The sequence below is a fragment of the Leuciscus leuciscus genome (assembly GCF_965113295.1).
Source record: "Leuciscus leuciscus genome assembly, chromosome: 5".
Taxonomy (NCBI): domain Eukaryota; kingdom Metazoa; phylum Chordata; class Actinopteri; order Cypriniformes; family Leuciscidae; genus Leuciscus; species Leuciscus leuciscus.
Window position 1 is genome coordinate 20,789,476 of NC_138729.1, and position 15,844 is coordinate 20,805,319.

The window sequence follows — 15,844 nt, forward strand, 5'->3', positions numbered from 1 at the left end:
GAGAGTTGTGTTGCAAGGCAGCACTGAACTGATATTCTTAAAACCTTTCTGATAAAGGAGTTTGTTCAAGTTTGCGGTTGGTGCGATTGCTTAATGTTTTTCTAAAAAAAGTCTTTAAAAAAGTCTTTCATGCTCACTTTGTTTGTGTATATATATATACAGTATATATACAGGGCTTGAATGTAACCAAGTATTTTACAGTAAGCAAATGCGGGTGGATTTAAGCAGTGGCGTGTAACGCAGTCACTCCTACTAGCCCCTTTGTCGGGTATAATTTTATACAATATACTCGCTCTCTCATCTCTCTGACAGTGAGTTGACACACAAACCCTTTTCTCACTCGTTTCATTTGCTCCGGATGAATATTGTTGGTGGTGGTACAGTAACAGGGCTTTGATTCCGGCGAGGGATTGCGCGTATTGAGCATAATTTTACTCATTCCCGCAGATTTTGGGCTCACATCCTCAGTGTGTATAAAGAAGTATATTGGCTATATATAATGGGTCCGTGCGTCAAGTCTTAAAGCGACAGCAGCCTAATATACCGGCTGCCAAATTATGAGATAATATAAAAAATATCTATATTGTAGTTTTTCCCCTATGGTATCGATGTCAAAATTGTGGACAGTGAAAATGCTGAGTGGCCAGTAACTTTGGAAAACCACTACCCACAGTGGCTAGTGAGCAAAAAAGTTAATGTCAAGCCCAATATATAAATATATATATAATATATATATATATATGTGTGTGTGCGTGTGTGTGTGTGTGTGATGTCATCTGTAGTATTTGCATAATGAATTGCAACTGGTATTCTTTCTTACATCTATTTGCATACTGAATTGTGATTTTTCTTCTAACCATTTACAGCTCCTTTTACACTGCATAGTAACTAAGTGTTGATTCTTGTGAGCAGCCGACTGAGAAAATACATGTATTGAGAGTCATAACTGATGCAACGAAACCTAAAACTTTAACACTAATCTTTCGCTGCTGTTCAAGCACAGTTGTTTTCTTCAGAAAATGCTAATTTCACTGCTAACACACTTGTGTCGAAAACGGGGGAGTGATGTTTTCGTTCCATCTCGAAGGCTGGATGTCATCTCCGTCTCATTGCCTCCTTCATCGCGCCTTCACCTCTCCCCCTGTCTCTCCTCCTTAAGCCAGATGCTCAAGTGCAAAGAAAAGGGCAGAAGTGAGATAGCAAATGTTTCAACATCTGTCTCTGTTGATTTTAGCGCAACAAGTACTTCCACATGTTTGCTTTTTCTTCGCGCTGTTTCTGGGCAGGAGGTTGATGAGCACATCTGCCCGGTTTCTTTCTTTTATGGGTACAGACCAGCTGAGAGAGCGGCTCACGTGGTGCTATAATGCTTAAGCTAATGTACGGAGGAATGCAGATTACGAGTGTTTTAAGACTTTGGTTCCCGTGCGTGCCGTCATTCTCACTCGCTCACTTACATTGATTGGGCTGACAGTAAATTATTTCTTTTTCCATATGTTCTTTTAATAATCTCAGTGTTTGGCTCTGCCCACAGGGCATTTTGAAATTTAGGTTTACATTAATGGGCGCTGTGTGTGTGTGTAATACAGTTGCAGACAGCGTCTGTGGAGCACATAGACTGTCACTGAAGGACATCAATCAGAGCAGTGTGATGGTGTAAATCTAATACACATGTTTCAGTTTTCCCAAAGGAAAACATCACAGATTCACACACATCAAAGCTGCTCTCCATCATTTTTCCCCATCATATCCAATGTCCATGCTTGCTTTGAGGTTGTGTTTACATGATTTTGTCAGGGCGTTTGTCATGGCATAAGTAAATCTGTCATTAAATGCCTTTTTATGTGATTTAAATATTCATGCATAACATTTCCATATTAGCAGCAACATTGTGATGATATACATCACTTTCCACCAATAGGGTACAAAAAGTTAATTCGTTCATTCATTCATTCATTCATTCATTCATTCATTCATTCATTCATTCATTCATTCATTCATTCATTCATTCATTCATTCATTCATTCATTCATTCATTCATTCATTCATTCATTCATTCATTCATTCATTCATTCATTCATGTGTTATAATTGGTCATCAAATGGAATGGTTTAAAAGCATAATTAAATGGTTGAACTTGACAAATACAGTCAACACAACAATATATGGAAGAAGAAAAAAAATTAATGGCATGAGATCAACTTGTCCTGCTGTAGAAAGGACTGAAATGCTCTTCTTGTACAGCTACTTACTATATTGATTTTTATATTTCTTAGTAGTTATCTAACACATCTAATAGTGTTACAGCAGAAATGATGGGATTTGTTCTTTTAATTCTTTAAATAATAGTTATAGGACACCAAAGTGCACAGTATTGCTAGGAAGTCCCATGCTCTATTTTTATTTTATTTATTTTTTTCCAATCGTTTTTTTTTTCAGAACCATGGATTTTAGAACCATGTATATCTGAAACGTATATAGTTAGCTTTCCAAAGTCCAAACGCTGTCTTAACTGACACTTTTAGTAGTTTTTAAAAGGTTGAATTTGCTGGCCTCTTGGGTATCATTGAAACAGGAATATGTTCTAGCCATGCGTGTTTCAGTCACTCTCTGTGTGTGTGTGTGTGTGTGTGTGAGTGTGTGTGAGCCGACATGTGCTTCCTCCCCTTTTTTCTTTAAGAGGATGCTCCTGAGAAAAGCTTATCAGCGGTGTGATGTATTAGTCCTTAGTGCCTTAATAGATTCCATTTATCTCTATACAGTCCCTCTAATTTAAATGGGCTTGGGGAATGTATTAAAATGACTATAGACACTTTGATGTAGCACCAGGCCAGGTGTAGCTCCTGTAAAATGGATCACGTAAAGTGATTGTTAACCTATTGTTGTCAGACCGGCCCTTTTTCTCTAGCCGTTTATCTTGAATGGAATAGTTAGCGTGACAGGCTAACTCCTTTGGATTGAATACATTCGGAAATACGGGGATGAAAAGAAGTGCCTCTTCACATGTGTTTATCATGTAGAAGTGTTTTTTACATTCTTTTTACATTGAAGACTGCAGCATCAAGAATGCATTGCAGACCTTGTACTCCTTCTGTACTTAGCACATTAGCATAGTTGACAGAAAATATATGATGGTATTGTCAAGTAATTCTATTATATGTCATGGTTATTGAACGATTACCACGACTTTGACAGTACATGATAATCTAAAGAGTTTATGTTAGTAGAAACTAGGGATGGGCATTCGATTAAATTTTCTTAGTCGATCGTCGGGAGAATTAACGATCGACTATCGATTAATCATTAATATTTTTATATTGAAATTCATTATTTCTTTAACTTTTTATAAATTAAAAATGCAATGAAAATACAAAAATACAGTTTGTTTGTCCTCGATGAGATCTTTATTACAAGAAGATCAACTTGTGGCAGTGAAACTGGACGTTCGGTAGACTTGAAGATTCCTGCGGTGCTCTAAACCAGCGGAACCTGCAGCTGCGAGCCGGTGTGGCGAAGTATTCAGTCACCCTGAAGTATTCGGTCCGGGCTGAGGTAACTGAATACTTCACCACACCGGCGTTCTTAAACAGAGACCCATGGCCACTTAATCCGTTTTCTGTGATCGGATAGCTATCCGCTCGTGAAAAGACCAAATCTAAATGCCCTCCGAAACGCATTCGAGACGGATTTAAATCCGATCGTTCAAACCACTTCAGGAGGAGATCTGAGACGCATTCCAGACGAAACTGGACAAGAGTAAATGCATCTGGTTGTTGAAACCACATATGTAAATTTGACTTATCCCAAAAATGATAAGAAATAAACTTGTGAGAGCGTGTTATAGGCTATATGTCATGTTATATCCAGATATGACGACGCTACTTCAACACGCATCACCACAGACGAGCATCTATTCATCAAGCCAACGTGCAAACTATCGCAAATCAAAGTGAAAGTCATTCATCAACACACAATCATCTTCATTAAAAGTAAAGAACCGAAATGATCTTACCAGGGCTGTTGCCGCAATATCTTGTTGCGGTCTTTGATTTAGAAATTTTCGCTGATGATCAATAAAATGCAGCTCATATCAGTTGCTTTCGATTCGATGACGTGCAACAATTTAAATATGCATATAGCGCGGGAATTCAAGATCGGATTTATATCCGTTTTGCAAAAACACATTTATGTGACCAGGTGTAAATGGAATCGTTTTGATAAATCAGATAGCTATCCGATCTGAGAAAACGCATGAAGTTCCCATAGAACTTCTGCACCAGTCTACTGATTTCTGTTGAGAAAGATAAGCATGTTGACATGATCTGGGATCAGACGCGACCGCAACCTGGTGACAGCCAGTCCAGCCGCCGAAAACACCCGCTCTGAGGGGACTGACGTTGCCGGGATGCACAGGTACCTCCGCGCTAAAATTAATTCCATTGCTTCAAGACTCACACTACGCAACGCAACCTGCATTAGTTTAATCGATAACAAATAAACGTGATCGACGAAATTCTTAACGATCAACTATCGATCGTCGATTAATCATGCCCATCCCTAGTAGAAACTAAAAACACCATCAATTTGGATAATCCTGTAGCTTTTATTGAAACAATGCTATCATATGCTAATTGCTAATTGCTAATCTCTCTCTCTCTCTCTCTCACATTCAGATGATTCAGCGAGAAGCAGAAGTGAAGAATCGTGTTCGTGCGGTGGCCATGACTGACTCTGTCCATAACGTCTGGCACCAGGAGGCCAACAAGTCCATTCAGGACTGGCTCAGAGAGGTATGATCTTCCATCAACCGCATATGCCAAAATCTTGATGTTCCCAATCATAGCATCAATAGCGGCCGCACGGCTCGGCTCAAACAGCCTGGCATTTCATTCAGCGAGCAGATACACTCCCGAAGCAGGAGTCACGGAAAGCCAATAGTTTGTTTTTCATCCCACACTCTTGTTTGTCTGTTTGGGCAGATGTCAATAAGAAATCAAAGCCAAACGCTGCCGCACGCAGGCAGATGCTCTGTTAGTATGTCAGTTTTATTTAGTTGCTGCCCTTTCAGCGATGACCTCGAGTCCAGAGACAACACCTGGGAACACTCAATATGCACATAAATATGAGAGAGTGGATCCCAAGCCAGGGCTACAGGGGAGACAGCCATGCAAATGCCAAGCGCAAACACACACCCTCGCCTCTCGCCCGCTTTCCCCGTGAAACAGCGGACCACCCAGCCCACCAGAAAAAAAAATGTCTTTCATTCCTTTGTCTTTGCTGATCTGCTTTGCTCCGTCAGATGTTTGCTTGCCTTTTGTTTGCCTTGGTGATTTTTTTTTTTTTTTTCTTTGACTGTTGTAGTTTGTCTTTGGGCCGTAGGCTCTTTCTTCATCCAACCTTTCTTTCTTTCTTTCTTTCTTTGGGCCGTAGGCTCTTTCTTCATCCAACCTTTCTTTCTTTCTTTCTTTCTTTCTTGTTCTGATGAGTGCAATAGTCTTAATATGGTCATAATTGGAATATTAATTGATTTGTATGTGTACTTTTTTATTGCCCCGCATAATAAGTCCATAAAAAATAGGAACAAGTTTCAGTTCATTTGTTCTTACTTATACGTGTTTCTTAAATGTGACTTACACCTGAGAATAAAAATTTGCAAATATGGGTAATGCTTGATATGACAGCAGCTGTAGGAATGTAAGTCCCGCCTTTAAGTTAAAAGAGCTTGAAGTATGCAGCTGTTTAGCATGATTTGAGATAAACATTTTTACCAGTGTTGTCAGATTTTATTGCTGATTTTAAAACAATTTGTTGAAATAATACAGGAGATTTCAGTCTTTCCCCATTCAGGTAGAGCAAATAGCTGCCTCGGGGTGTTACGAATAATGTCTGCTCAATGAGCGGAGCGGACAGTTGACCAAAAAAATGTTTTAAGAATTTAATTGACTCACCCTCATGGCTTTCCCAACCTGTATGACTTTTTTTCTTCTGTGGAACACACTAGATTTGAAGAATGTTTTTGCCTATACAATAAAAGCCCATCCAAAACAACATTGAACTTCACTGACCTTCATTGTATGGACAAAATAATAATAAAAAAAGCTAAATATGTTCTGTTTGTTCCACAGAAGAAAGTAAGTCATACAGGTTAAAAAAAACATGAGGGTGATTAAATTGACATGATTTTAATTTTGTTTAGGGAACTATCCATTTAAATTGACTTACACAGACTATTGTTTGTGGCAGAAGAAAAGACTTTGTTCTGTGTAAATGCACACACAAGTACTCCCATACATTGAGGACACCAAAATATTAATTTGTCAGAAGGCCTGATTAACACAGATGAGGTTGAGCATTTTATTTAATTGATTTTCAGATCTCATTCATCCCAATAATTGAAGCCAGAGGGTGGACTCTCACTTTAGGAATGTTAAAGTCACTTTCAGTCCTTCCGTGTCACCCATTAACCCCCTAATCCTTTTTTTTTACTCCTGCAGGAATTGGGAGCCGGAGTTGTGTAAAGGCATTCGGCTTTCCCACTGCCTGTGTCTCCATCGTAGACCTGTCTTTAATCAGGGTCATGGCCCTATCCCCTTCTATTGTAACGTCCATAGCAATCATGATTTGGACATTATTCAGGTTTGAGATCACTGTTTCTGGCCAGGCAGGCATCTCTGTAGGGGTTTGTCGGAGGTGATGCTCCGTTCTTTGCACAATCGTGAGCTCTTTCGTGAAGGGGGTGGTAATTCTCCTTTTCCTCCTGAGGGAGGTGGAGATGGAAGGATGAGAGCCGAGAATTGGAGGGATTTTCAGGACGAGAGCGCAGTAGGACAGGTGATGTGGCGATAATGGGTCAGACTAAGGGCATGTGAGGGAGAGAGGGGGGAAGGGAAGACATGGGAAAGACAGGCATAAACAGAGCAACCTGAAGGAGAGTCCCTCAGGAAGCAGCGGTATATATTCTGAAGGGGAAGAAACATTAAGAGAAAATCTCCTAGGACATAGAGAGAGAAGAAAGAAGCAGAGTGAAGAGAAATCCATTGTCCATGAGAATACCTGCACTAGCAGGAAAGCTGAAGTGATGGAATGAGAAATGACAAAAAAGCCAAAAATATAAACACATTATGCTATTACGTACTAGTAGAGAGAGAGACATAGGCTTCACATAGAAGCAGAACAGCAGACACCAACTCTCATCTGCACTGTAAAAAAACAGCAACTACACATATTACCGTTAATGGGACCTTTTAAATCGCAGATTTTAAGAAATATGAATTCATTTACATAAAAAGCCAAGTTAGAGCAACAGAATTCCCCCCAAATGTTGCCCCAACTAGCCAAACACAGTTTTGTGGATAAAGAATTTCAACTTGAACAAAATATCTGAAATGTTAAGGGTTTGTGAGTTCCCAACATGCACTATAGCATGAATAAATTATGTGGCCACTTTATTAGGTACGCCTGTTCGACTGCTCATCTAATCAGCCAATCACATGGCAGCAACTCAATGCATTTAGGCATGTAGATATGGTCCAGACGATCTACTGAAGTTCAAACTGAGCATCAGATTGGGGAAGAAAGGTGATTTAAGTGATTTTAAACATGGCATGGTTGTTGGTGCCAAACGGGCTGGTCTGAGTATTTCAGAAACTGCTGATCTACTGGGATTTTCACACAAAACCATCTCTAGGGTTTACAAAGAATGCACTTTATACAATACAGATTGTTTCAAAGCAGCTTCACAGTGATAAAAATGAAGATAATGATTAAAGATGCAAACAGAATTCAATTCTGCTCTAAAGTAGCTCTACAAAAAGACCATAGTGTCATTATTATATAGTGACCTATAAAATAATTTTCAACTGGACAAAACAAAGCAGTGTTACTCCATGACAACATTTAAACCAATAGTTGTGAGGACCTAAAAATCTGAATGCATCAGGTTGCGTTGAATTCGAGTTTTCTCAACAATTCCTTTTTACAGTGTACATTTGAGTACACATGGCAGCATGTTGCTCAAGACAGTCGTCTGTCTAGTAGAATACAGGACTGATTGAGCACAGTGCAGCATGTTAAAGGGCAGCTATAGGTAAGAGGCCAGGCACAGGGATGCTTAATAAGTGCATGCAGGTAAGAGAGAGCTTTCTCAACGGGGTCCAACACCTGTCTTCCGTTTACCTTCTCTAACTGAGCCATTAGGAATCCGCTTAGAGTCCCACCATGCTCCAGCACCCCATCTCCCAGCCCGGAGGAGCCGGGAATACCACAACCATATGGCCCTGATTAATGCTGATGGGCCTTGCCGTAGACTATTATCGCTCATTTGTGTCCGTTTGTCGTTTTTCATTTTGTGCGGCTTCAGCTGGGATGGGATTTGGATGTGTTGAGTAAATGGTTTGTGTGATGGCTGTTCCCGTACACATCTATCGCAGAGCATTCAAAAACGAACCCAGCTCATTTTATATAGTAGATGTCTGCTGTAGGCCTACTTCATCATATTAAAACAGGTATACCAATATTCTGTATCTGAACGTACTGTTTAACATGAACACATACTTGGTCACAGTGCATTATCTGTAAGTCTGATAGTAATTGTCTTGAAATTTACTTTTGATGGCTGTGTATTTTTTTTGTATTTATTTGCAGAAGTTGAACTTTGATGGCTGGCATTACTGAGCTTTAGAGGGGATGAAATTAGAGATGCGACTAAAGCACTGCATACAGCACGGCAACTAAAATATTTAAAGAATTAGTTCCCTCAAAAATTTTACATTTTGGCCCAAAGTTTTAGCCCATACAATGAATGTCAATGGGGTCCAAAACAAAAATATTGGACCCACTGACTTTTATTATAAGGATACTTCTATCTTCTTTTGTTATTTATAAATACAAGTATGGTCTTTTGTGTTCCACAGATGAAAGAAAGTCATACAGGTTTGAAATGACTAGCAATTTGTTTTTTGGATGAACTAAACTTTGATAAAAATATTAGTGCTGGGCAACAATTAATCGTGATTAATCGCATCCAAAATAAAAGTTTGTGTAGTTTACATAATATATGTGTGTACTGTGTATAATTATTTTTTAAGAAAAATGTGTTATTTATACATAAAATATTTATATATAATATAAATTATATATATATATATATATATACAGTATATACTGCAAATATTTATTAAATATATACATGCATGTGTGTAGTTATATATACAAAATAATTATTTACAGTACACACACACATATTTTGTAAACACAAACTTTTATTTTGGATGCGATTAATTGCGATTAATCTTTGCCCAGCACTAAAAGAATATATAGATAAACTGGATCCTGACCCATCCGTAATTCTATTATTGACTTTTTGTTGATGAAAGAATTTGCACATGTAAGATAACTGGAAGCGACTGACACCAGAATCCTTCCACATTCAAGTTAAAAATGGCCGCTTCTACGCTCTTACATTCAAAATAAGGTAGATACTGTATATGTGGAGTCACTGCAACACCAGCAATATTAAAGGCCTTTCCTCTTAAGGGAGAGTAGATGAACGCTTAAATTAAAATCTGTTTTCCTCTACTAGACTACAAACAAAATACTTGAAAGTATATTTGTTCATATCCAATTTGTCTAATTAATTATTGGTTTTTACTTGTATTATCAGACACTTCTATTTAGCTTTATCAGCTAAAGGGCCATATCACGAGGATATATAGAGAGATTAAATTGTTATTTTAATGCTATTCAGGACAACCACAAGCCATCAGATTTCTCAAATAGATTAGAGCTCTTCCAAGAGCTCAACCCAGCTCCTCTATCCCCCAAAAAATCCTTCCACCATTCTTGCAGTTTTATCTGTTCTTTTAAAGCTGTGTCATCCTCTTACACAGTGGCCTTGGCCTTCTGTTTCATCTAAAACTCATCCTGGTGCATCAGCCAGCCCTGACAAATCTGTTGAAGCCTCTTCCCACCCCCCGCCTCTTTGCCACTCACTCTGGCTGGGACTCCGGTCTTTGAAATTCCTGCCCTTGCTTCCAGCCCAGCTGACATCTTTCTCCAGACGGCATGAATTAAGATTGTACAATAAGACACTTGATGCAGCAGTCAGGGAGCGCTCCTCTCACTGGCCCGGCTCCATGGTGCACAACTAGTGCAGCAGGAATTCTAAAAATAGACAATGCACGCCTGTTCATTCCAATGGCAGTTGTCTTCTCCCCCAACCCAGGCACGCAGGCGATTGACAGGATTAAGAGAGAAGAATAAAGACAAGAGAAATGAGAGGAGAACTCCCGAGCCATGGCACAGGGCTTTTTTTTTTTCTTTTTTCTTTTTTTGACTTTGTGTCATGCAATACATAAGGAAAACATGCCAAAAGAAGGGACGACTGATCAACTACATATCACAGCAGTAATTGAGCTTGCATGCAAAAAAAAAACTCTGAAAGATTTTATATTGTTTGTTGTTTTTATTTATTATTATTATCATCACTGTTTTTAATTATAAAAACTATGTGTTTATACATTTTTCAGGTATATTTAGTGCATGTGTGTACGTTCCGTTTAGGGCAGTATTTAAAAAAAGAAAAATTCCTTTAAAAAGTGACAGTACAAACTTTGTTACAAAACAAAGTCTATTTCAAATAAATAAATTGAACTTTCTATTAATCAAAGAATGTATCAGTTCCCACAAACATTAAGCAGCACAACTATCAAGACTGATAATAATAAGAAAAGTTTACTGACTAGCAAAACCAGCATATTATAATGATTTCTGAATGATCATGTGACACTGAATACTTGCATTACTGCTGAAAATTCTGTTTTGTTACCATCACGGCAAATATATTAAAGGGTTAGTTCACCCAAAAATCGTTGGAACACAAATGAAAATATGTTTTGTCCCTCCATTGACAGCCTATGCAACTAGCACTTTGACTCTTAAAAAGTTAATAAAAAGATTGTAAAACTAATTCATATCAATTGAGCAGTTTAGTCAACATTTTCTGAAGAGACTCGATTTATATGATGAACACATTGAATTTAGACTTTTATTCACATTTAAACATTGATCAGCGAACATAAACAGAAGCTCAACTGAATCTGCTTGATGCGCGAGAACAAACCTCATTGGTTCTTACTGAAGCTCAAACGTGCTGCGTAACACGAGAATTAACCTCTTTGGTTCTTCTCGCACATAAAGCAAGCATGCTTTAGCTTCCGTTTATCCTAACTGATGTGTGTTGATGAATGTTTATGTGAATAAAAGCCTAAATTCAATCTGCTTATCATATAAAGCAATCATGTCTCTACAGAAAATTTGGACTAAACCGCTCAATTCATATGGATTAGTTTTAACGATCTCTTTATTAACTTTTTGAAGCGTCAAAGTGGTGATTGTGTGGACTGTCAATTACTTATCAGATAAAGATATCAGAAAAAGATCTTAATTTGTGTTCTGAAGATGAACGAAAGTCTTGGTGAGTAATTAATGACAGAATCTTCATTTTTTGGGTTAACTATCCCTTAAAAAAAAATTAAAAAAAAATTTTTTTAAATAATATTTCCCAATATTACTGTTTTAATATATATTTGATCAAATACTGTAAATGCATCATCTTTCAAAAACATTATAAAATCTTTCTTACCCCAAACTTTTAAACAGTGGTACCGGTATATATAAAAATGCCAACGATTTTAGGCACTCCACTTCACACTATGCCTGTAAGAACACCCCTTAACTGTGGTAAAATCATTGTAACAAATGGCCTTGTGACTTATTACTGTATTAAAGAGTTTTTATTTGTGCCTCTTAGTTTGCATCTGATGTGGGTGTTCTCTTTATCTACTTCCTGTTGGGAGTATTTACATTATTGTTAATGTTTACACTTTTGTCATCTCAAAGTCTGCACTCTACTGCACTCTAGACCACAAACAGCACTTTCACATCCACTACCACCCCAGACTTCAGAATCAGGTTGTTTCTTGAATTGATTTATCATTATACACATTATTATGAGTTAACCAAGGATGCCTTGAGCAAAATGATTGATGGAATTAAAAATCAAATTCCTGTGCTTTCCAATATACCCCTGCCCCGTTAGCCAAACACACACACCCATAGAGGGTCCCTGTTGGGTGGGAGTGTGGTGACCCCTGGGGTGACACAGGGCTCAGAGGTGAAGGAGGTTGACAGGCTGAGGTGTGATGTGACCTGGGGCTCCGTCTGGGGTGGTTGAATCGCCCGTTCTGTCAGGGGAGGTTGTCTTGGGAGTTGGTTGAGGGTTAGATAGCATTGTGTTTGTGGGTATCTGTCTGTCTTTCTGTCCATATTTGTGTGGACGGGTGGGTCACAGTCCCCATGGCAGTGGTAATGGCTGACAGTGCTATGTCTGCGAAAGTAAACAACCCTAGATAAGCAGCGCTTCACAAGGACGCCAGCTGCAATACGCTAATCTCGTTTGAATTTCTCTGTCTTCTATTCAGCGTGTTTTATCTTATCTCCAGTCCTCTCTTTTCCATGCATGCCTTTGTAACTTTTTTTTCAACTCTGCAACCCATCCAAACAATACAATTGTTTCCATTATACACATTCTACATGTACAAGTGAAAACATAGCATACAGTAGCAGCTTAAGGGTATGATGATTTTCTCAATCAAACATGCCTAATTAAACTTGTTTTAGCTGAAGACATACGCTCTGGATTGAAGAGTAAGCCGAGAGATGGTCTCTCAGGAACCAGGCTGATGGCATTTTGAGGTTGGCGAGGTCACTAGGCCAAGCAAACACCCCTTGGAGGGTCACCAGCGATGTGCCCGCTCCTTCCCAACAAAAACAGTTGAAACTGTCACTGTGGCATGTCTCAAAGGTACCTAATTGCTTGCTCCTGTCTCCCTCCCCCTTTTTCCCCCTCTCACAGCACTGCTGTAACTGGGTGTCGAGTCCTGAGCCCCTGGATACTCTAGTGGACCCCATGCTCAATGACTGCCCTCGTGTTTCAGCAGGTAAGCAACCACATCTGCATCATAATTCGCATTTCGCCTCTCTTATTTATTGGTAACCAAGGGTGCACAAAGGGTGTCCAATCCTCTTTCTGGAGGGCCTCTATCATGCAGGGTTTAGCCCAAATCCTAATTAAACAATTAATTAATTAATCAAGGTCCTCAGGATCAGCACAAACTTTCAGGCAAGTGTCTTGGGGCAGGTTGGAGCTGAACTCTGCAGAACATTGGCTCTCAAGGAGTAGGATTTGAGACCCCTGCTTTAGGACATCATGTAGCATTGAAGGAAAATAGTGCCAGCTTGAATGGTTAGTTATAATGGGCACTTATGGATGGAATTGGACAAAATTTGGTGTACTTACAGTGTCCTGATGTATGTGTGCTCCATGGTTTGTTAGGTTTGGACATTGCATTCAGTAGATATCAAATGGTAATTGAGGACCAACACATTTGAAAATACCCCAAAGTTGTGAAATATGGTATTAAGTAGGAGAGTGCAGCAGAGAAGTATGTTCCCTTCATAGTTTTAATTGAACAAATATGCTTTGTATAACTTTTTAATCATAATTATACATTTTCTTTAAATATGCTCTAATTAAAACAATAATACTAAAGGTTAAAATAAAATTAAAAAATTGTATAATTATTTTCCAGATGAACATTGTGTGTTATGTCAGGACAATCATTCAGTATCTTAGTTGATATTACTCGTCAAGCTTTTATTTCTGAGAGAATGGCAGAGACGGCAAAGCGGCTTTTGATTTGCGACTGTTTACACTCATCTGTGTATCATATCGTACATGGTTTAAAACATTTAAATAGACATATCAAATTGTAGAAAATGTGTCTGATGTAGTATTTTAATTGATATTACTCCTGGCAGGCTCTGATATCTGAGAGACGTGAAGAGACGGCAATGCAGCTATTGATTTGCGATCATTGTGCTCATTTCATTCATAATAGTTTACACTCATTCATTTCACACACTCATTATAGCAAAGTGATTTTAAAGTTTTATATAGCTATGATATTGTGCTATCCCCTGGCTCTCCTGTTATCCAGCAAAAACAAGAATGCTCTGCCAAATATTTTTCCTATTATTCAGTGGAATTTGTTATTCGTTTTAAAGCCATTATCCGTGCCTTTCAGAATAAGGTGTGCGGCTTTGGGCATTGTTTTATAATATTAAGGATATGGATGGGTCACAATGTTTGACTTCAATGACTGACTAGTTGATTAAGAGGTCTAGTTTATCTAATTTTGTATTGTTTCTTTTGTTTCTTTTTTTTTTTTTATCTTCTTTAATTATTGTTGTTAGACAGTTTGCACAATAAATCAATGATAAATTATTAAAAGTTTTTTTTCAACTTTTACATTTTTTCTTGAGGACCCCTGATCCAATCTGTTGCATCTCATCCAGCTGTTTTTGAATACAGGAATGTGTTTCATGTTGCACGCAATGTTGTTGTAAACGACCTGCTGATCCACAAATGATAAAAATAGGAAATGGGGCATCTGAACAGGTAGGCATAATATATTTATACTATAAAGGTCACAGCCTTTGAAATCCTTGTGTTTTTTTTTATTTAATATGTGTATTTGAATCGTGCATCAGTTTTCAAATACTTTAGTTTGTCCTTCTGGCCTTGGTTGTTTTTAGTATTTCAAAGCGTGTCCTACAATTCCGGATTACAGCTATAATCTATAATCCAGAGCAGGGAGATGATGAGGTTGACCTGACCATCACCCCTGCACTAAAGAGATGAAGAGCTGCCCATACTTTGACTCGGCTTCGTGAGATGGCATACTCCCTGACAGTATTATAAAATGTCATTTGATATTTTCACTTGTGCTTTTGTAGCGAGGACAATACTGCCCTGATTTGACTGTAATCTGGATTTGGGTGAGGGTGGATTGAGAATTATCCAAGTGAACCATCGGTGAACTGTCAACTTTTGTATTTGTGCATGGCATTTGTTTCAAGTTCAAATGAGCCTGCTTTTTTACCCATCTCCTACAGTTATGAAGAGCTGTGTTGCAACCTTTTATGGATCTTGTTTTGGGTGTCCCTTGAGTGTTACAATTTTTATTTTTCCTCAGATCAATGCCAGCCGTAGTTATGGTTTTGCTGTTGAGATTGTGCATCATAAAAACATAATAAAAGAACAATAGCCTAACATTTTGACATCATAAGAAATATTTATCTCTGACTGATTAACTGAGGCTTGCCGGTTTAATTTTCTGACTGTTACCATTACTGTAAATGTAAGATATAGGGATGCAGGACAGTGATTTTGATTTTTTTTTTTTTTTAATTACAGATATTTTGACCCACCGTGTTTGTGCGTGCGACCGTGTGTGTGTGCGTGAGCGTGTGTGTGTGTGTGTGTGTGTGTGTGTGTGTGTGTGTGTGTGTGTGTGTGCGCGTGAGTGAGAAAAACACCAGTACTTGATGACATCATCAAATGTGTTTTTCTGCAAGCTCACCAAAACATTTTAGGTTTACATAAATTTTATAATTAAAATAAATAAATAAATAAATAAATACTATAACAGTATCAAATGTTTGGACACACATACTCTATTTATTTATAATTATTTATTTATTATCTAATTTATTTTATAATTATTTATTTATTTATTTATGACAAATAATTTTCCTATGTTGAGACAATTTACATTTGGATCACAAGCTTTTTAAGGTCGTCATAAACATAAGTTCAGACTTCCTGACTTTTGGTAGAAATAAGTTATAGCATAATATGTAAAATGTCAAGTGGTAATACAAATGTGAAGCTATACAAAATTATAAAGTGATTATGAAGTAATTATAAAGTATATGTTTGCTG

At 37.9% G+C, this 15,844-nt stretch overlaps 1 protein-coding gene and 1 long non-coding RNA gene across 2 annotated transcripts in view; one reads left to right on the top strand and one right to left on the bottom strand.

Annotated features, from left to right (window-relative positions):
• The window catches only part of arb2a (ARB2 cotranscriptional regulator A), a 181,395-nt gene that overhangs the window by 118,679 nt on the left and 46,872 nt on the right, over positions 1-15,844 (top strand). Inside the window, exons 9-10 of the mRNA XM_082170038.1 lie at positions 4,674-4,790; positions 12,914-12,998. Of these exons, the coding sequence (XP_082026164.1) occupies positions 4,674-4,790; positions 12,914-12,998 (202 nt within the window). The remainder of the gene's footprint in view (positions 1-4,673; positions 4,791-12,913; positions 12,999-15,844) is intronic.
• On the bottom strand, positions 2,449-4,565 carry LOC309499056. Its single transcript, XR_014206129.1, has 2 exons — positions 3,573-4,565; positions 2,449-3,489 (listed from the first exon to the last, which is right to left on the bottom strand). It is a non-coding gene; the product is annotated as an uncharacterized lncRNA (long non-coding RNA).